The 20,415-nt window shown below is 40.1% G+C and overlaps 1 protein-coding gene across 1 annotated transcript in view; it reads left to right on the plus strand.

Moving 5' to 3' along the window:
- Window positions 1–39: 39 nt before the first annotated feature.
- The window catches only part of LOC103012311 (adenylate cyclase type 10-like), a 39,271-nt gene continuing 18,895 nt past the window's right edge, over window positions 40–20,415 (plus strand). The window contains exons 1-15 of the mRNA XM_007197890.2: window positions 40–200; window positions 1,126–1,230; window positions 3,807–3,845; window positions 4,569–4,712; window positions 9,319–9,524; window positions 9,804–9,894; window positions 9,991–10,079; window positions 10,684–10,875; window positions 11,600–11,721; window positions 16,087–16,163; window positions 16,268–16,457; window positions 16,952–17,007; window positions 17,708–17,861; window positions 18,022–18,211; window positions 19,446–19,532. Of these exons, the coding sequence (XP_007197952.2) occupies window positions 44–200; window positions 1,126–1,230; window positions 3,807–3,845; window positions 4,569–4,712; window positions 9,319–9,524; window positions 9,804–9,894; window positions 9,991–10,079; window positions 10,684–10,875; window positions 11,600–11,721; window positions 16,087–16,163; window positions 16,268–16,457; window positions 16,952–17,007; window positions 17,708–17,861; window positions 18,022–18,211; window positions 19,446–19,532 (1,899 nt within the window). The 5' untranslated portion in view covers window positions 40–43. The remainder of the gene's footprint in view (window positions 201–1,125; window positions 1,231–3,806; window positions 3,846–4,568; window positions 4,713–9,318; window positions 9,525–9,803; window positions 9,895–9,990; window positions 10,080–10,683; window positions 10,876–11,599; window positions 11,722–16,086; window positions 16,164–16,267; window positions 16,458–16,951; window positions 17,008–17,707; window positions 17,862–18,021; window positions 18,212–19,445; window positions 19,533–20,415) is intronic.

The following is a 20,415-nucleotide window of genomic DNA, read 5'->3' on the forward strand; positions in this document are numbered from 1 at the left end:
TTCCGGTCGTTCGGCGAAAAATTTCGCTGCTGCCGCCGCCGCTATGGCGACGGGCAAGGGGGCGGTGGTGCCGCCTCTGTGGCCCGTAGAGGCCCGGTTGGCGGCGCTGCTTCCAGACCTCCTGGTCTTCAGGAAGCCCCGGGGATCGGAACACGAGCTTGCCACGGCCCAGGGCGTCCTCCTTGGCGTCCACGTGACGGGTGAGGGCGAGGGGAGGTGCGTCGCTCTCCCGACCTGCCGGAGGGGCGGCCGTTGGGCCTCAGCTGGTACAGGCCGCGGCGGTTACGGGCCTGGCCCTGGGGCGAGCTAAAGGCACCGTCTCATTGCACTTTTCGCCGCCTCCGCCGGAACGTGAGGGTCATTTTCCGAGCAGGAGGATGCCTTTTCGGACGACCTGTCGTAGCCCTGGAGTTCACTTCAGCGATGATGAAATTGAGACTCAGAAAGGGGAAAGGACCTTTTCGGGGCCATATGGCAGGCTTTGGACCCAAGTTTTTCCCCAGTCCCGAGCATTTTCCAATAAGCATTCTGCTTCATCCAGTGATTTTATTTGTTTAGTTATTTTCTTCTTTGGGTCCATAAGTAGGTGCCCGCCATTGTTCTAGGAGTTGAGACCTAGCAGCTACTATGAGAGTCGTTCATTTAACAGGTATTTGTGGAGTTCATGTGTCACGGATATGAAGATGAGTGATTCGGGTGCCTGTCCTCGGAGGAGCTCACCATATGAGTTCTCCATAAAGCTTTCATCCATTCTCCTTGTCAGTGGTTTCTCTATCCCTCACGTGGGTGGGGAGAGGGGAATCCTACAGGTTCCCTTGGCCAGGGAGCCTTAAGAGAGTATGATGGGAAAGCAGTAGCCGGATTCCAATGAAAAGGGCACTTGTGGGTGAATCTTCACCATCTGCAGCTTCTAGAAACATGGGGAGGGTGGCCCTCTGGACTCCCAGAGGCAGCAGCAACCAGCCTGGCCCTGAGTACTTGCTAAGTAACACCATGTTAAAGGATAATGAAATTACTCATCTTGAGAAGATCTGCTTCCGTTCCACTGGCCTGATGTGTGGAGGGAATAGAGCCTAAAAGTTTAGGACTTGCAGCTAACATAGTAATTTTTGCTTTGTTGGTCAGGGTTTACAGCATTAATGGACAGGTTCAGCCTGAGCTGCAAGTCGGAACATGACATGGACACACTGGCCCACATCTTCAGTTATTACATTAGTGACATCGTGGAGCGTGAGTGACCGTTGTAGGGGAGCAAGGAGGTGTGGTGATGGGCTCTTGAGGGTTTGTAACAGAAGGGGGCTCGGGGGCACTTTAAGACATACTAAAGTGACATCCCTTTAGTGTCACTCATCCTTTTTTTCTTCAGGTTGCCTCTGACGAGCTAGATCTTTGCCTGTATCTGCCATTCTACCCAGTCGCACATCCTGTTGACTCGGTGTTCAGAAAGGGGGGAAAAATGCTGATTTTTACTTTGCATGTTTGTATTTTATTTCAAAATAAAGTATTCCTCAGGTTGTGTCTTCTAACAGTAATATAATGTGCCTCGTGTGTATATCAGATATAATTTACAGAACACCTTCCCATTGTATTACTGCATTTTGATCCTGTGAAGCAGGACTGAGTGTTTTATTTTCTGCCATGTATCAATACTAAGCTTGTGGATATTTGCCTAATCTGGGGAAAAAAAAAAAAAAACCTTTTCATTTGTACAGTAAACATGTTTTTTTGTTTGTTTGTTTTTTAGTAAACATGTTTTGAGTACCTACTCTGTGACGTAACACTGTAATAGGTGCAGGGGGTGCAAAAACCTACTCTTAGAGGAGTTTTCAGTCTAGTTAGGTCTACCTAACAGAAATTACTCTGGCCCTATACCCTTTAGTACTAATATAACATTCCCTTCTTGTACTGACAGTATCCTGTTGAGTTATGTCCATCATTCTGAGATTCACCAGAATGATTACTTTGTGGCATCTTCTTTAGCCACATAAAGTGGCTATGTGACTCACCCCTTACCCCTGAGGAACAAGTATAAAAAATCTTTTGGGAATTCCCTGGCGTTCCAGTGGTTAGGACGCTGCGCTTCCAAAGCCGGGGCCGGGGTTTAATCCCTGGGCCAGGGTTCAAACTGAGATCCTGTAAGCCGAGCAGCACTGCCAAAACTTTTTTTAATTTAAAAATAAAAATAAGTCTTTCAATTGATCTCATCAAGTTTAGATGAAAGGGAGAAATAGATATTATGTATCATGTGTGTATTATAACACCAGGAGCTGCTGGGTACTAGAAATACATGGAAAAATAAGAAAGACACAGTGTCTGCCCTCATGGAGATTGTATTATTGGGATCTGATGGAGGGTAGGTGGTAAGAATGAAAGCTGCAAGAGGCATTTGGAGCAGCTGTGGAGAGATGATGGAAATTTCATCTAGGTTAGTGATTCTCAGCCTTGGCAGCACATTAGATAACTACTTAGGAAGCTTTTAAAAATCCTGAGGTCTAGGCTTCACCCCAGTTAAATCAGAATGTCTTGGGTTTGGCCCAGGAATAAGGATGTTTAAAGTTTCATAGGCAATTTTAGTGTGCAGTGAAAGTTGAAACCATTGGTCTAGATATATGCAATGAAGGGAGCTGTACCGAGATAAACTGATTTGAAATATATTTTGCAGTTCAGCAGACAGGATTTTCTAATGTGTTGGATTTCAGTGGGAAGTAGTGAGGAAAGGGACTCTCAAGTTTTTTGCCTTTCATAACTGAATTTATGGTGATGTCACTTATCAAGATGGGAAAGATGGCTTTGAGAGAAAATCAGGGGTTCTATTTTAAATATATTGAGTTTAAGATGTTAATAAGTCAGTCAACTGGAGAAATGAAGTTAGCAGGTATGATTGAGCCTGGGAGCTCAGAGAATAGATCTGTTAGAGATGAAAAGTGAATTGATGGCATAAAGATGTTACTTAAAGAACTGATTGAGTCCACGTTGGGAGAGTGTAAATGAAGAGAAAGAGCCTAAGACTGAGGCTTAAGGAACTCCAGGGGAGGATTTTGATCAGGAAGAAAGAACCTACAAAAGAGACTATAAAGCAGCCAGTCAGGTAGGATTCTGTGAAGCCAAAGGGGAAGTAGTGTCTCTAGAAGAAGAGGGCCATTCTAGCTGGGTTGAAAATGAAAAGTGTCAAATATAGTGATGTCTGAAAAATACTGAATTTAGCAAGATGAATGCTGTGATGATTTTGATCATTTTAGTGAAGTGGTGGAAATGGAAGTCAGATTGGAATAAACTGAGAAGAGAATGGTAGAGGAAAAAAATTAAGCATGAATTTGATAGGAGGAGAAACTTGTATATCGCCAGCTCTTCTGAGAATTGTTTTGCTGGGAATGTAACAAAAATTGAGCTAGTAACTAGAGAAGAAGGCAGAGTCAAGACTAGGTGGGTTAATTTTGTTGTGTTTTGTTTTTTTTAAAAAAAAGATACTAATGGGAATGATGGAGTAGAGAGAAGATAAGGAAAGGAGTGACGTTCTTGGGAGGGTGAGAGGGACTAGGATGCAGAGCATGAATAGGGGGATGGCTTTGAAGATAACAGGAGGACTTTTCTTCCATTTTAGAGAAGATGGATATAGGAACAGACAGATTTGAGGAGAAGCCAGGGGAAAGGAAGAAGGAGTCTAAGCCTTGGAGTGAATAAATTGACCAGAAAAGATATGAGGAAAAACTCTGCAGGCCATTCTTTTCATCATATATTATTCTGCCATGATCTGGCATATCTCTGATTTTGACTCATTTTCCTCTCTCTCCCTTACTTGATTTCAGATGTGCTCTGTTTTGGAGGGGATATCCTAAATATCACAGGTATTTTTCATTTTTTTCTGAATATTTAAAGCACTGTAAGCGAGGAAGACTATAGGTGGAATTTGGCATGTTTGTTTATTCAGCATTGTTTGTTTATTTAGTATGTGCTGGGCCCTGGGGAAACAAAGATGAGGAAGACACAGTCTCTGCCTCAAAGGATCTCCCAGTCTAATGCAAAAGCCTTGTACATATTAAGCTCCCAAGTACTTTACATTTTGTTCACATTGACTGACAGGAAAATAAGTGCCTATAAAGCATTCATGAGAAAACTAATGAGAAACTTGGTCATTAATAGCAGAAGCTAAGTAGGGAAGAAGTCTGGCTTGTCTCCTATCTGGAAAACTCTTAGGATTATTAACAGCTATATGCCATAGAGTTGGCCTGTCTTTTCATTTAAACTTAAAGAAACCACTTAAAATCTTAAAATTCAACTTGAATGTAAACCTACGCTTTGTGAACCTCTTAGATCTGTTAGTATACTGATGGAGAGAAGAGTACCAAAAATAGCCCTAGGTTTTAGGAACATTTCAGCTTCTACTTAGTCATGTTTTTATATGCTGAATGGTTTTAAGGATCTAAGGCCGTATTTTAACCTAGTATGACGTATAGGGCCAAGAAACCTTGTCTGACACCTTGCATGATATCTTCTGCATTATCGGGAGCTTTGCTCTGGCAAGTGAATCCAGATGTTTGATCTCTGTCAGCCTATCTGTGTCTCTACAGGGAATGTGCTCTTGGCACTCTGGACAGTGGAACAGAATCAACTGAGTGACATCATTACCCTGGTGGCAAAATGCAGTCTGGAGATACAGGAGAAATTTGGGATCTACCATACCAGAGAAGGCCAGGACCTGCAGCTAAAGATAGGTATTAGCTACTAAAAGAGTGATCAATTGGAAAAAAAAAAAACAGTATAAACAATTCAAAAGATAAATGACAACCTGGAAAAAAATGTCTGCAACTTATATCATTTAGACAAAGGGTGAATTTTCCTAACATAGAAAAAACACCTAGAAATCAAGAAAAGACTAACATTCTGGGCTTCCCTGGTGGCGCAGTGGTTGAGAATCTGCCTGCCAATGCAGGGGACACGGGTTCGAGCCCTGGTCTGGGAAGATCCCACATGCTGCGGAGCAACTAAGCCCGTGTGCCACAACTACTGAGCCTGCGCGTCTGGAGCCTGTGCTCCGCAACAAGAGAGGCCAGATAGTGAGAGGCCCACGCACCACGATGAAGAGTGGCCCCCACTTACCGCAACTAGAGAAAGCCCTCGCACAGAAACAAAGACCCAACACAGCCATAAATAAATAAATAAATAAATAAATAAAAGACTAACATTCTAACAGAAAAATGAGCAAAGAACATGCATAAATAACACATAAACAAAGAAATCATCCCTTGTAACTTGTGAAAAACTGGTCAACTTCGTAATAAGAAAAATGTCAATTGAAAGTACCAATTGAGATCATTTCTTACCTATAGATATGGAAGAATTCAGATGCTGAACACACTGTTGATAAGGTTGTGAGGAATAAGCCTTCTCACACAGTGCTGGTGGGAGTCAGCAGTGGTACAACTTCCATGGAGGGTGATTCAGTAATCTCTACCATGATTACAAATGCATTTATTCTTCAACCCAGCAATCCTAACATTTATCCTTCAACCCCAACATTTATCCTGTAGGTATACCTGAGTATTTATAAAATATCATATGTATAAGATTATTGATTGCAATATAGATTGTGATAAAAGGTTGAAAATTATCTGTAGGAGACTGGTTAAATAAACAATAATAGTCTACCCAATGAGATTCTCTGCCACTTTAAAAAAAGTTGTTTTGATATAGCAATATCTCCAAAATATAGATGAGAAAAAGCAAGATGCAAAGCACTGTGTTTAGTATGCTACCTTTTGAGTAAGGAGGAGAAGTAAGAATTTTTCTTATTTGTTTATATTTGTATAAAGAAACACTGGAAAGATATATAAGAAACTAATAAAAGTTACCTATTGGGGGAAAATAGTGTAGATAGGTATATAGGTGGAATCAAGACTTTTCAATGTATATTCTTTATATAGTTTGGTTTTTTAATTATGTTACTGTATTACATTATCAAAAATATAATATAGGGCTTCTCTGGTGGCACAGTGTTTGCGAGTCTGCCTGCCAATTCAGGGGACACGGGTTCGAGCCCTGGTCTGGGAAGATCCCACATGCCGCGGAGCAACTGGGCCCATGAGCCACAATTACTGAGCCTGCGCGTCTGGAGCCTGTGCTCCGCAACATGAGAGGCCGCGATAGTGAGAGGCCCGCGCACCGCAATGAAGAGTGGACCCCGCTTGCCGCAACTAGAGAAAGCCCTCGCACAGAAAAGAAGACCTAACACAGCCAAAAATAAATAAATAAAAAAATAATTTAAAAAAAATATATATATATTATATAATGCCATAGAAATTTAAAAGCTGTACACAGAGGCCATAGTTTCAACAGAGTCAGGATTGAAGGCGAAGCTCTATACAAAAAACTGCTTCACAGGAGTCCAGAAACCTCAAGGGGTTTCTGAAGTAAGGGCAAAAGTTGGCTCTAGCTATTCATTTGTATTTTGAGGAACAGAAGTGAAGAATCATATTCTGAGTTGTATGGCATCTCTCCTATCCTATCCTTTTTTCTTCTGGTTTTTGTTTTATTGATAATTCATAAGTGATACTGTACATAGACATATTTATATACTTTTGAAACCATCACCACAATCAAGATAATGAACATATTCAACACTCACTAAAGTTTCCTGTGCCCCTTTATAAACTCTCCATCCCACTACTCCCCTCCCCATCCCCAAGCAACCACAGATTTTTCTATCATTGCTTTTTTTTTTTTTTTTGGCTAGCTTGCGGGATCTTAGTTCTCTGACTAGGGTTATTTATTCACTTTTTGATCTACAATAGGATTATTGTCAATTTTTGGCTATTACAAATAAGGCTGCTATGAACATCTGTATACAAGTCTTTGTGTAGACTTAAGCATTTATTTCTCTTGGTTAAATACCTAGGAGTGAAAGGGCTGGGTCATAACGGTAGATGCATGTTTAACTTTTTGAGAAATTGCTTATCTTTTTTCCAAAGTGTTTGTACCATTTTACATTTCCACCAGCAATGTGTAAAGGTCCCAATTTCTCCATGTCCTAGTCAACATTTATTATTGTCTGTTTGTAGAACTTCCTTTAACGTTTCTCATAGTGTGGGTTTGCTGGAGATGGGTTAGTTTAGCTTTTGTGTGTCTGAAAAAAATCTTTATTTCACCTCTGTTTTTGAAAGGTATTTTCCCTGGGTATAGAATTCTAGATTGACAGGAATTTTTTTCCTCTTACATGAAAGCTGTTGTTCTACTGTCTTCTAGCTTGCAGTTCTACTGTCTTCTAGCTTGCAGTATGTCCAACAGGAAATCTGCTTTCATCTATATTTTTGTTTCTTTGTATATAATGTCCCTCCCCTTCTACCCCAGCTGCTTTTCGATTTTTTCTTTATCACTGGTTTTAGGTAATCGGATTGTGATGTACCTTGGTACAGTTTTCTTCATTTTTCTTATACTTGGGACTCATTGAAATTCTTGGATCTATAGGTTTCTAGTTTTTATAAAATTTAGAAAATGTTCTGCCATTATTTCTTCAAATAATTTTTTCTCTCTTCCTCCTCCTCTGTCTAGTTACACACATATTAGGCTGCTTGAAATTGTCCCACGACTCACTGATGCTGTGTTCATTGTTTTTCTATCTTTTTTCTCCCTGTGTTTCATTTTGGATGGTTTCTATTGCTATGTTTTCAAGTTTACAGATCTTTTATTTTGAAAAGTCTAATTTGCCTTTGATCTAATATATTTTCTTGTGTATTTTTGTAGTGTATTTTTCATCTCAGGCCTGTGGTTTTCATCCATATGAAGATACCATATCCTCCATGTCCCTACTTGTTTAGTATTCTCTCTAGTTCTTGAATATATGGAATATAGTTATAACTTTTAATGTCCTGTCTACTAATTCTGTCGTCTCTGTTATTCTACATTGGGCTTGATTGATTGATTTTTCTTCTCATTGTGGGTCATATTTTCCTTTTTCTTGGCATACCTGGTAATTTTTGGTGGGTGCCAGGTGTGAATTTAACCTTGTTGAGTGCTGGATTTTTAAATATTTCTATAAATATTCTTGAACTTAGTTCTGAGATGTGGTTAGCTTAATAGGTTTTGCTTTCAAATTTTGTTGGATAGGACCAGAGCAGTGTTTAGTCCAGAGCTAGTTTTGCCCCATTCCTGAGGCACACCACTTCCGAGTATTGTACCTAATGTCCTGTGAAGCATGAAGTTTAATACTCTGGCTAGTGGAAATGGGAACTATTCCCAGCCCTGTGTGATACTAAGATTGTTTCCTCTAATCTTTTCAGGGGGCTCTTTCCCTAGCCTCAGGTTGTTTCCTCACATTGATGCACTTAAAGACCTGAGAGGGACTCAGTTCTCTGGACTTCTGTGGAGTTTTCTCTCTACACACTCTCCTCTCCAGCATTCACAGTGCCCTGTGAGCTCTAGCTAGCTTGGCCTTCTCAGACTCCTACCTCTGTCTCAACTCAGGGAATCCTCCGGGCTACACCTGGGCTTACCCTCCCTGAGATGTGTACTGGAAACTCTCTCTAGGCAGTGAGCTGGGGTATCAGAGGGTTCACTTTGTTTGTTTCTCATCTCTCAAGCATATTGTCCTTAATTACCTAATGTCCAATATCTTGAAAACTGTTGTTTTGTGTATTTTTCCAGTTCCTTGGTTGTTCCAGGCATTAAGGTAAATTCACTGCCTGTTGCTGCACCTTGGCCAAAAGTATATGTCTCTGCCATTCTTTTAAAACTGCTTTTTCCCTTGTTTTTAGTGTGGATTGGGTGACTTGCCTAAGGGCATACTTCTGGTTATAGTAATTTCTTCCCTGGCAAGCAAACCCGTTTTTCAGTTGTTATTAGCACTAAGAAATCCCCCAGGACAAGAAAAACAGGAGGCAGAAATAAAGGGTATGGCGAAGCCCATGTGTGGTAAAATACTGATTGTCTACTCACTCAGCCCTGGTTACATATGAGGAGAGCTGGTGTGGTCACGGTGGCAGCAGTTTCTGAGCATAATCATTTGATCTCTGCCATCAGGACCTAGCTGTCCATTAGAAGAGCAATTTAGAGACAAGACTCTTGGATGCCTAGGATCCAAGAGTTTCTTCCCTCATACAACCCAGGCTTGTCTGAATGTCTGTCTCTAGGTGTGTTTAAGACAGAAGGAAATCTGGAGCAAGCTATTCTTTTTGAGGGGGAGCTCACCTAATATTTCTGCTACTGTGGGCAATAACGAGATTTGGCGTGATGCATAAAGCAATGTGAGGATTCCAGACCCCAGCCTTTGCATAGTTTTCCAGCTGAGTTTGTCTATTCACCACTTGTCTCCTTTTCTCTGGATAGGTCTGTCTGCGGGGCGGATTTCCCAAGTTATTGTTGGAGACGAGCAGCGACAGTACCTCTTGGTGACTGGGCGTGATGTAGACGGTGTCCAGTTAGCTCAACGGTTGGCTCAGGCAAATGAGATTGTCTTGTCCTGGAACTGCTGGAAGCTCTGTGAGCAGTACATGTTTGAAGTGGAAATCATGAGGGAGGATGAAGCTGTGAAGGTAGGAGGTTGGTCACATCCACTGAACGTCCTGAAAAGGCCTTCCTACTGCATAGGGCAGTGCTCTGGTGGTGCTCAACACCAGACCAAACCAACCACTGGAACTTTATTTTGGAGGGAGGTGAGGGATATTCTCCCAGGAAGACAGACGAGGCAGAACAGTAAGGCTGAAAAGATAAGTGATAAACAAGGGAGATGCCATCCTTAGCCCCTCTATTAAGGAGCCAAAGGTAATCCAGTTGGTGGGTGGGCACAGAATTGAGCAGTTTCCTTTCTATAGTTAAGAGATATGCGGATCATTGACCCATTTGATTTTGATGAGCATTTTTACAAGTGCCTCGATTACCTGCCACGTTACCGGACAAGTGCTGGTAAGTTATTTTGTCCTTTATTATACCCATGCCCAAAATTTCAAAGATTAATTTTCCACATGGCTGGAGACATTTTGTTTGTTTTCCTTCTCTCAGACACTCTAAGAACTGCCCTGGAGTTGGATCCAGACTCTGCACTTGAGCAAACCTTGCGGAAGCACATAATGAAAAACCTTTTAAAGAAGGTTATTTCCTAGCTCTTGAGTCATTGTGTGTAGACTGTGTGTGTGTTTGTGTAAACAAGTGTACATGTACAAATGTGACAACCATTTGATTGATCCAGTTCATCTCCCGCTTCCCATTGTAATACTAGCAGATTTTCCCATCTGCACCAATTACTGTGATGACGTGTCTTATAAGTTTAGATTTCTCAGTCCTAGAAAGTAGAAACCATATTTGGTTTTTGTTTGTTTGTCCCTCTAGAAACTAATACACTGTAAACAGGGTATAGAGTATATGCTTGGTAAATAAGTGTTGATTGATTGTTTATATGTGAATCCCTTAGTAAGTGATATAATGACTAATAGAATTGGACATATCAAACTGTCTTAGAGAGGAAATATAAAAGCTTGGCAAATTTCATCAGTGAATTAGGTTTAAAGTCAACAATTTTAACTCCAAGTGCACTGGTTGTATATCTTCTATACCTCTTAAACCTGAATTTTAAGTTTTATGTCTGACATCTATAAGTCATTTTCTCATGTTTACCATGGAATATAGAATTTAAATGCCTAAACATGATACTAAAAGTTGAAGATACAGTCAAGGTAACTCACTGTGTCTTTGTAGATTGATGAAGGCCAACCTATGGAGTATATATCCGAATTCCGTACTGTGACTATGGTTTTGGTCAGCCTAGAGTTCCACAAGACAGCATGGACGTTGCATTTGTGTCATCTTATCCAGGAGGCTGCCTTATACATCTCCACAGTGATAGAGAAAGGGGGTGGCCAGCTGAGCCGGATCTTTATGTCTGAGACAGTAAGTACAAGGGAACTTGACATATCAACATTAAAGGTGAGTGAGGAATAATAGTCTTAAGACAATTATAATAGTCTTATGTTATTATTATAACATCTTATGTTATCTCTCACATAACACAGGCATAAGTCAGACTCTCTGCTTCTTATTTTGTAATAAGCTATGTTACATTAAAACTTCAAGTAATAATATTTAAGGACCGGGATGTTCTAGGTAGTTTAATTTTCAGGGTAACTGAGTGTTAGCCTCCATATCTTTTTAATTCTCTTCTTGTTGAAAAATCCTTATGAAAGCATGAAGAATGTTTTTCTGTCTCTATTAGTAAAGTAAGTATAATCAGATCCTTCTGAGGTAATTTAGGAGCCTGAAAAAGAGCAGTATCATACTTGACATTATAGGTAAAGAAAATATAGGCAGATGGACTTAGCTCAAGGTAGACACTAGAAATTGAATTTTTGAAAAGTTCTTAACATCGATTTTTCTTGTGTTTTAAATTTCAGTTCTTTAAATAGTTAAATCAAGATTTTTTTTCTTCTTTTTTAAAAATGTCCATGTTGATGTGGCCTAGAACGTCCATTTCATGAATCTTATAGAATCCTACATTCCTAATAGAAAACCAGCCAGGAAGGGGTCTGGCTTCATTTAGGGAAGTTGGTTCAGTTGAGGCAAGCCATATTTCTTCCCCAGGTCAATTTCCCTTTTCTTTCTTTGTCACCTATCTCAGGGCTGCATGTTCCTCTGTGTTTTCGGCCTTCCTGGGGATAAGAAGCCAGATGAGTGTGCACATGCCCTGGAGAGCTCCTTCAGCATCTTCAGCTTCTGCTGGGAGAATCTTACTGAGACCAAGTGAGGAGGAAGGTGGGGCAGAGAGGAGCTTCTCAGGCCCAGGGGGCTCTTCAGGCAGGGTAGGAGACAGTAACAAGTAGCAGGGGTTGAGGGCATCCAGAGTCTGCCTAAAGGGGTGGGAACATGCTGAGGGAAGTCAGAAAACAAGATATATTAAGAAATTACTAGGTACAGAACTATGTACTAGATACCCAGGGGAAATGGATATAAGTTTCTGTCCAGTGGGGTGGGAGAGGGGGAGGTATAAAATATGCATAGCAAGATTCAAGCAACAAGCAAACATATAAATTAATATGCACATAATGCATCTGTATGTGAAGAGAAGGCTGCCTGTCTATGGGGAGGGGAGGCGTGGGAAGAGATGTCATGGGACAGTTGCCTAGATAGGAAGGGACCACAGCTGGGTAATGCTCTCCTTGGCTTTCACTCTTAGTCTTTCCCAGTCCTGTTGATTTTTTTGGAATTCACACTGAACTGATCTCCTGCCTCCATATTCACCCCACCCTCCCACCTACAAAAGCCTAGCCCTAATGAAGTTATAGAAAATTCCATTTTCTGTAGTGCAACTATGACATGATTGGTTGGAATTTTTCAAATGACCTTTTTTCTTTTTTCACTAGAAAGCTATGAGGAAAGCGTGTACATGAATAGATTTGAAAAACGGTCATTCCTCATGTCAACACTGAGTCAAAGATTTGTTTGCTTGCCATACTTATTCAAGATGAATACAAATTATATCACATACTTACATAATGCTTTAACATTTTTAGAATACTTTAGTATATGCTACCAGTGTGAACATTTGTATCTGTTACACATGAGTAAACTAAGACCACAGAAGAGTAGTTAGTAGCATGTAGCAAAGCTGGTAATGAAACCCAGAACTTCTGTCCTCAAATCCTGTGTTATTTTCATTACCTCACAGCTGCCTCTTATAAAATATAAATATTCCCCAAAAGGGATAGCATATATTACTATTGTGATACCATTGTAGAGGCATACTCATAGGACATTAGTACTGAAAAGGAACTTAGAGATTATCTGATCCAACTCCTTATTTTATAGATAACAAAGATGCTACAGTTGCTTCATAGGCACTCAAACTCTTAGTCCAAAGCAGATACGTGGTGGCACTTCTTTCAGGCTCGGTGAGATCTGCAGATACTCCTACAGCCTACTTTCCAGTCATATCTCCAGTGTGAGTGTGCTAAGCCATTCCTTTCAGTGCTGGTCTATTCTGTTTTCAAATTTTGCCTTGACCTCTGGTCTTCAAGAGTCCTGCTGTTAGCCCTTACTCCTGAATAAGATAGTCATTTCTTGGTCATTAGAGGCTATCTTACAATGCCTTTAAGGATGGCTTCTATGACTCTGAGACCATAACTTGGTCTTTTCAGTCTTTTTTAGTTGAGAATATAATAGATGTTAAGCACTAGATAGGATCTTAAGAGTTCATCTCATTTGGCCTCCTTAACTTAAGGAAAGTAAAATCCAGAGGTTACGTTGGAAAGCCAAATAGTTTGACAGTGTTAGATCCTAAAAGCTAGTTTCCAGGTCAGTGTTTTTTCCCTTGAAGATAATGACTAATTTAGTAATTTCCCGAAGTGTGTTTGGTAGAACATTAGTCCCTTAAAAAATCCTGGAAAAAATATTTTCATGGCCAAATATGTTTGGGAATTGATGCAACTATATTTTCTTCTTAAAGATTCACAATATACATTAACATCAAAGTTTCTGAGCAGTCTTACAGTAAAGAAATTTGTTATATTTTGTTTTATTCAACATTTCCCAAATTTACTTGATCACCAAACACCAAGACGTGTAAACACCCAGAAGAATGAATGTTCTAAGGAGCATATTTTGGGAAATGCTGCACTAACCAGATACTGAAGCTTGCCTTCTTCACCTGTAATTCAAGTTTAGAGACAGAGTCTCAGATGTGCCTGTGTGGCGTCGGTAGCAGATACTATTGCTCATGCCTCTCTGCATCGCGTCAGCCTCATCCAGACCCAAAACCACATCCATGTATCCTTTCCCTGTTCACCTTGGGTCATCTTCTAAGTTCCTCTTTCTAGTCTAGGAAATAACCTTCAGTTTTCAGTTCATTTTACAGAAGAAAGATGATTCCCTGTGTCCAGTGATTGATCAGGCTTTTCTGGTTTGTGACTATTTCTCCAGGATATTTTTGAGACCCAGGGAGTGCAGTCTCCGTATCTCATCATAACAGTTTTGCAGCACCAGAAATACTTTACATATATGAGTAAATAATATATATTTCCTCAATGAAGAACACTTTTTAAAATATTTTTTGGAAACGATGGAACATGGACCACAGGAAGAGCAAGGGGGAATTATAAAGTACAACAGAAAGAAATGAGAAATAACCAAGTGAAAAAAAGTATTACTTGTTTCATTATCATAGTCTTGCTAACAGCTGAGTTTCTGGCATGCATAAATGCATTCATTCAACAAGCATTCATTGAATAAGCCTCAAGCCAGGCACTGTTCTAGGTGTGGTGGACATAAAGAGAAATAAGACACTACCTCCTCAGCTCTGTAAACAACTAATTTTAATACAGTGAAACTTAAGTGTAGGAATAAAACGCCATAGGAGCTACAAAAAAGTGCTATGGGAAGAAATAGTTCTCCCCAGAGGTACTAGAGAAGTCTTGACTATAGAGATGATTTTTGAGCCAGTTGTGAAGGAAAGGCGTTCAGCAGGTGGAGAAAGTGGGGAAGAGTATTTTAGACAAAGGAAACATTGTGAAACATTAGCAGATTTTCAGTCATTCTTGGGGTGGTAGCAGAACCAACTGCCTAGTTCTTGTCTTGAGTGTCTCTGATTCACCCTGGGCAGTGGGCCCAGTGAGTGAATATAAGAGTCCTCAATCCTGTCCTTAGAGGAAGACAGGAAAGTTTTGATGGTCTGGGAGACAACAGTGTTAGGATTGTTGCCACTTTTCGTGCTGTCCGTGAACAACTGAAAATTGTTTATTTGTAAATTTAACTTGAAAGTAATTATGCTTCATTGCACCTTCTTTCTCCAGATGTATATCTTGTTATCTGTCACATGAAATTTTCACGTCAGTCAAGTAAATCTTCTTATTCTGTTACGCATGAATTGTTCATTGCCACCTTTGAGCCTTTGCCTCACCTGGAATAGTATATGCCCTTTTTAAAAATAATTTATATTTCTAGTGCTTTTCTATCCATGGCCTAGGTAGGACCACTTTTCCTTCCACCTCTTCCTATTTCAAACACCTTCTGTGTTCTAGCCATCTTGAACTACTTAGTTTTGCACAAATACACCAGGATTGCTAAAGCCTGTGCCTTTTCCCACTGGACAGAATGCTGTTGCCTCACTTTGGCAGTACTTCAGCTTTCAAGGTCTGATCATATGTCCTCTCCGTTATGAATACTTTATTTCTAATCTCCAGTATCAGTTAATGCATCCCTTTCTTTGCTCTGTTAATTGCTGTATTGATCTCTAATATGTAGTATTTTCTTGCTAACTTATGAATATATCTCTTCACCTCCCTCAATCTCCACCAGCAGCCCAGACTGAACTTCTCCAGGACAGGGTATTTTAAACACCTAGCCCAGTACTTGGTACTGTACATGCTTCTCAGAGCTTATTAAGTGAGTGAATGTATGCATGCATGAATGGATGAATGAAAAAATATTACTCCTTTTAAAAAATTTATTTCAAAGACTAATTTGCTTCAGCAAGCCTTCCATCAGCAGCCTGACATTCTGAGTATTCCTTAACTCTCACATTCTGGCATTATTTGATCCATTAACCCTGTATAGATCTGTTGATCCCCTTTTCATTTTGGGGTTTCATGTTAAGCAGCATGGTGTGGTGGAAATAACATTGGACTGGGAGTCAGGAGGCCTGGATTCTCATTCTGGCACTAATATTAACTCTTGTATAACTCTGGGAAAGTTAATTAACTCCTTCAGTTTTTTTTTTCTTTTGTCAGATGGGTTTTAAATATTTGCCCTACGTACCTCACATGTTTGTTGTTAATTATCCCTCAAAGAATCAGATGAGGTAATGAATTTGAAAATACTTCAAAAAGCACATAAAGAGTATCTGACAGATATAAGGTGTTTTTAGTGTTTTTACTAATAATAGCTCCTCAACTAAAATTCCTAGAGTAGGGGGACCGTTTTGTTCCTTTTGACTGTTTTCCCTAGTATTCAGTACTTTGTACCCACCATGTGATGCAAACTGACAGCAGCCTCTGGCCTTTTGCATTCTGAGCTCTAAAACTAGACTTCTGGATCTAGGGAGTGGCAGATCTAGTGCTGGACTTGGAGGCTTCTGAGTGCATATTTACCCACTGTTGCTTTTCTGATCCCCAGGCTTGTTTCCATCAGTATCACCAGTGGACCAGTATTCTGTGGCATGGTTGGGGCAGTAGCAAGACACGAATATACAGGTAGAATAGGACATTAGACTGTTAGCTCTGTGTCTTAGGGGGTGAAGGTAAAGGAGGTGATCCAAAAATTCTCCATCCTTTTCTTTTCTGTCTCCCTGATACAGTTATTGGCCCAAAAGTAAGCCTTGTGGCAAGAATGATAACTGCTTATCCAGGTTTGGTGTCCTGTGATGAGGTAACATATCTAAGATCTATGCTACCTGCTTACAACTTTAAGAAACTCCCAGAGAAAATGATGAAAAACATCTCCAACCCAGGGAAGATGTATGAATACCTTGGCCATAGAAGATGTATGTGAGTGTCATTATGTGATAGTTCAGTCCCATCTCTTTTATAGAATCAGGGCATAGGAATAATCAATGCTTGATTGTATGAAATTAGAAAGAAAGATGCATCTAGTACTGGCCTGATGGAATAAGAGACATAAGAGGAGGGTTTCATATCTGAGATCTTTAGCTTTTATGTTTAGCTCTTAGCTAGTTCCTTAGTGAACAACTTCTGTCCTACAGGAAGAAAATAGCAATAGGTCACTAGTCTAGATGTTCTTTTTGCTATGTGTACTTCACAATTTATTTACTTCCCTGAGCCTGGAACAATAAATAGTTTTTCTCCCCTTCCAAAATTTTTTAGTCTTTTGAAAACTCTTTGATACAGAATTCTGGACCTCTTTAGTTGTCTGAAAGTACTTATTTATAAGGACAACTCATCCTCTATCTATTTAAAAACATATTATCTGTCTATCCCAATCTGTTTTTAATTAACACATTTCCCTTTGTCCTCTTTCCCAGAATGTTTGGGAAGAGACATCTGGCCAGAGAGAGAAATAAAAATCACTCTTTGCTAGGTAAGTTTTCTTTTTTACCTTAAATCATATTGTTTTCAGCTGTAGATGGTTAAATGTGATTTAAAAAGCAAAAATTTGAGACTAAATGCTTCTAAGCTTGTATTAAAAAATAGAGAACAACCTTCTTAGTGAATGTATGTTAATTTTGAAGAGGACTTGCCATTTCTTTTCCATGTTGAATGTTTAAATTTCAGGTTCCAACATTTAGTAAGAATCTTTGTAAGGATTCTCATCTTTAGAGAGAAATCTTTAGAGGGAAATTCCTCATCCTGAGATAGTGACAATAGCACTGAGACTGTTCCACCCACACTATATATTCCCTATCTTTATATTTGTTTTATCTAGATCCATTCGTCCATTATTTTCACATAGCAGTGACAGACTTTGAACACTAAATTGTTATAATGGAAATTTTTACAAAAAGCTAAGAAGATGTAGTAGCCCCCATGTCCATGTGGTGCCTAGTTGTTCTAAATGTTATTACGTAGGCTCTGGAGCAAGCCCCCAAGCCCAGCATACATTTCTTTATAGTCCGGAGTTGATTTTCTGGAAGAAGATGTGAAGGCTTATCAAATAATGGAATTCTGTCAAGGATTCTGGGGAAAAAGCCATTCTGAGAATTACCTTTACAAATTAATTCAAATAAATAAGTGTCTGCTAAAAAGCACAGGAGTGTTAGGTTCTCCTTGTCTCTTTACAGACCGGGAGAAAGAACTGGAAGCCTTCCGAATGGCACAGCAGGGAAGTTTGCACCAGAAGAAGGGACAGGCAGTTCTGTATGAAGGTGAAAAAGGCTATGGAAAAAGTCAGCTGTTGGCTGAAATAAACTTCCTGGCCCAGAAAGAAGGGCACAGGTAAAGACTCCTGCTTTCTGACTTAGCGTCTGTTTCTCTTGGGGCTCCTTTCCCTTGTTGGTGAGACTCTTATATCGTTAGATTCAGCATCCTTGGGCTGGCGGACTGAGTAACCTCTCTGGATCAGGGGACTTCCGGTGACCATAGTAACATTCACCAGGGTGTTGCCATTGAAGCTGAAGGAAGCAGATTCCAGGCAGTGCTTCTATGCCATCCAGACCCTCATGGCCATCTTCTTTGAGATTGATATGTGCCCAGCCTATTACCGGCAAGAGCGCCTCCACAAACAGCTCCACGGGATGGTGGAGGAACCGCTTCACTGCCTGTTTAATGACCTCTTCTTTGTGAAGGTAACGAAGGCAGTGGCTTTCTGAACTGGATTACTGATATTTTTGGTGGCTAGTTGGACCCAGGATTGTCTTCTAATCTAAAACACACACACACATATACATATACATATACATATACATATACATAAACATATACATATACATATACAGCCTAAGAACACAAAGTCAGCAGTGGCAGGATTGAGATTTGGAAAGTCTTTGACACCAGACCCCAGGCTTTCTCCTTTTTGAGGAGAGTGGATTCTAGGACTGACTCTGAAACTTGCTAGTTGTATATCTTGGCACAAATCACTTGGCCTCGCTGAGCCTCAATTTTTTTCACCTGTGAAATGACAGTTGTAGTACTTTATATGGTTTTTGCATGGATTTTAGAGGATGTAGTATATAAGAGACTGCATCGTAAATGTGAAAGTACTAAAATCTGTCAATGTGATATTGACCAGATGTGCATATCCAGCAATTATATGCATGTGTTCTTGAGTTGGTTGCAGCATTTTGTTCTTTAACCTTACCTTTCCATTCCTGGGTCATGGAGTATGTCACTTGAACCAGCATCTGAATCTCAAAAGCTTCCAGTGGTCTAGGATTTATGTGGTACCCAATAGCGAGTAGGCTAAGAATTCCCTGGTCCACAATTCCATTTATCCATCCTCCACCACTTCTCCTAATCTACCCAGCATGCAGGGCATTGTATCTAATGAAAAATAGAGAAAACAAAAATCTGTCCAGTCCCTCAGCATAGCCCTGTCTTAAGACAGGCCTTACCTGGGGCCCTGGCCGAAGTGGTCAAGGAGTAGCCTCACTTTGGCTCTCAGGTCCATCGTAGCTCATGTGCCTTAGCCTAGCACAGTGTTGGAGATGTCCATTGCAGTTCTTTCTCACAAGTCTCATGCACACATTCATTCTGGTATACTTGGAATAACTGGGGTACTGGAGTTGTCCAAAGTGACATTGCTAACTCTGACCTGTCACTTTATTCCTTAGTCATGGTCCTTTAAGGGTTTGCCAGAGTCCAGTATGGAAAGGAGCTATCTCTCTAACCACCAGTGGACTTTCAGTCTCACCCTCTGAACTGTATATTGACGTTGGATTGGTATTTGTAACCCTATGCCTAATCCTGTAGAAATCCATTCTCACTCAAAATAGGATAATTTTCCGTTCCCTTTTGAGAACCTGTATATTTTTATTAGATTGTCATTTTGAATGATAATATATGAATAATTTTCCCGGTCAGTTTCCCTTATCCTTCAAAGTTTCGCACATGGATGACCTGACCAGACAAAAGAAGGTTAAAGCATGTTTTTTTCAAGTGCTGCAGAAGGTGGGTACTTTTGCTACATACCATTAACTCTTAATATGTGGAAATGGTTTATGCTCATTTCAATCTATCCACATCTTACCTTCACTTGGCCATTTCTCGGCCTGCCTATTTATTGATATCTTCATTGTTTGTATCTACCTTTAACCTTGAATCCATCCTACAGCACAGCATACAAGGAAAGGTCTTTGCTCTTTCCTGATCCTGTTCCTTAATGAAATTTTAGGAACTTAGAACAGTAGCTTCTGGATGCAGGTTGATAGCTATTTTACCTCCTATTTATTAAAAATACAGATACTCAGGCCCCAACCTAGGATTACAGAGTCAAGAATCTGTACGAGGAGATGCTGATGTAGCCATTCGGGAAAGCTATCTTGAAGTAACTAGTCAAATTTTAATAACATTCATCCTCTATACCTAGCACTTCCACTCCTGGATATATATCCCAGGGAGTCTGTTCATTGCAGTGTTTGTTTGTGGAGGTTAGGGAGGTGTTGGCAGGAATTCATAGATGAACACTATGGAGTGTATATAGTGCAGAAGTTAGAAGTAAGGCAGTAGATGAAAACATAGCAACATGGAGTAATCTAAAAACAATCCTGAATATTTTATCTTTTCTTACGGCTGAGTAATATTCCATTGTGTATATGTATACAACACGTCTTCTTTATCCATTCATCCATTGACTGGCACTTAGGTTGTTTCCGTATCTTGGCTCTCCTAAGTAACGCTGCAGTGAACACAGGGGTGCGTATATCTTTTTGAATTAGGGTTTTTATATTCTTCCGATGAATATCCAGTAGTGGAATAGCTGGATAAAAAAAAAAGATGAAATCTTGCCATTTGTGACAACATGGATGGACCTTGAGGGTACCATGCTAAGTGA

The sequence above is a fragment of the Balaenoptera acutorostrata genome, chromosome 10, assembly GCF_949987535.1.
Source record: "Balaenoptera acutorostrata chromosome 10, mBalAcu1.1, whole genome shotgun sequence".
NCBI classification, from domain to species: domain Eukaryota; kingdom Metazoa; phylum Chordata; class Mammalia; order Artiodactyla; family Balaenopteridae; genus Balaenoptera; species Balaenoptera acutorostrata.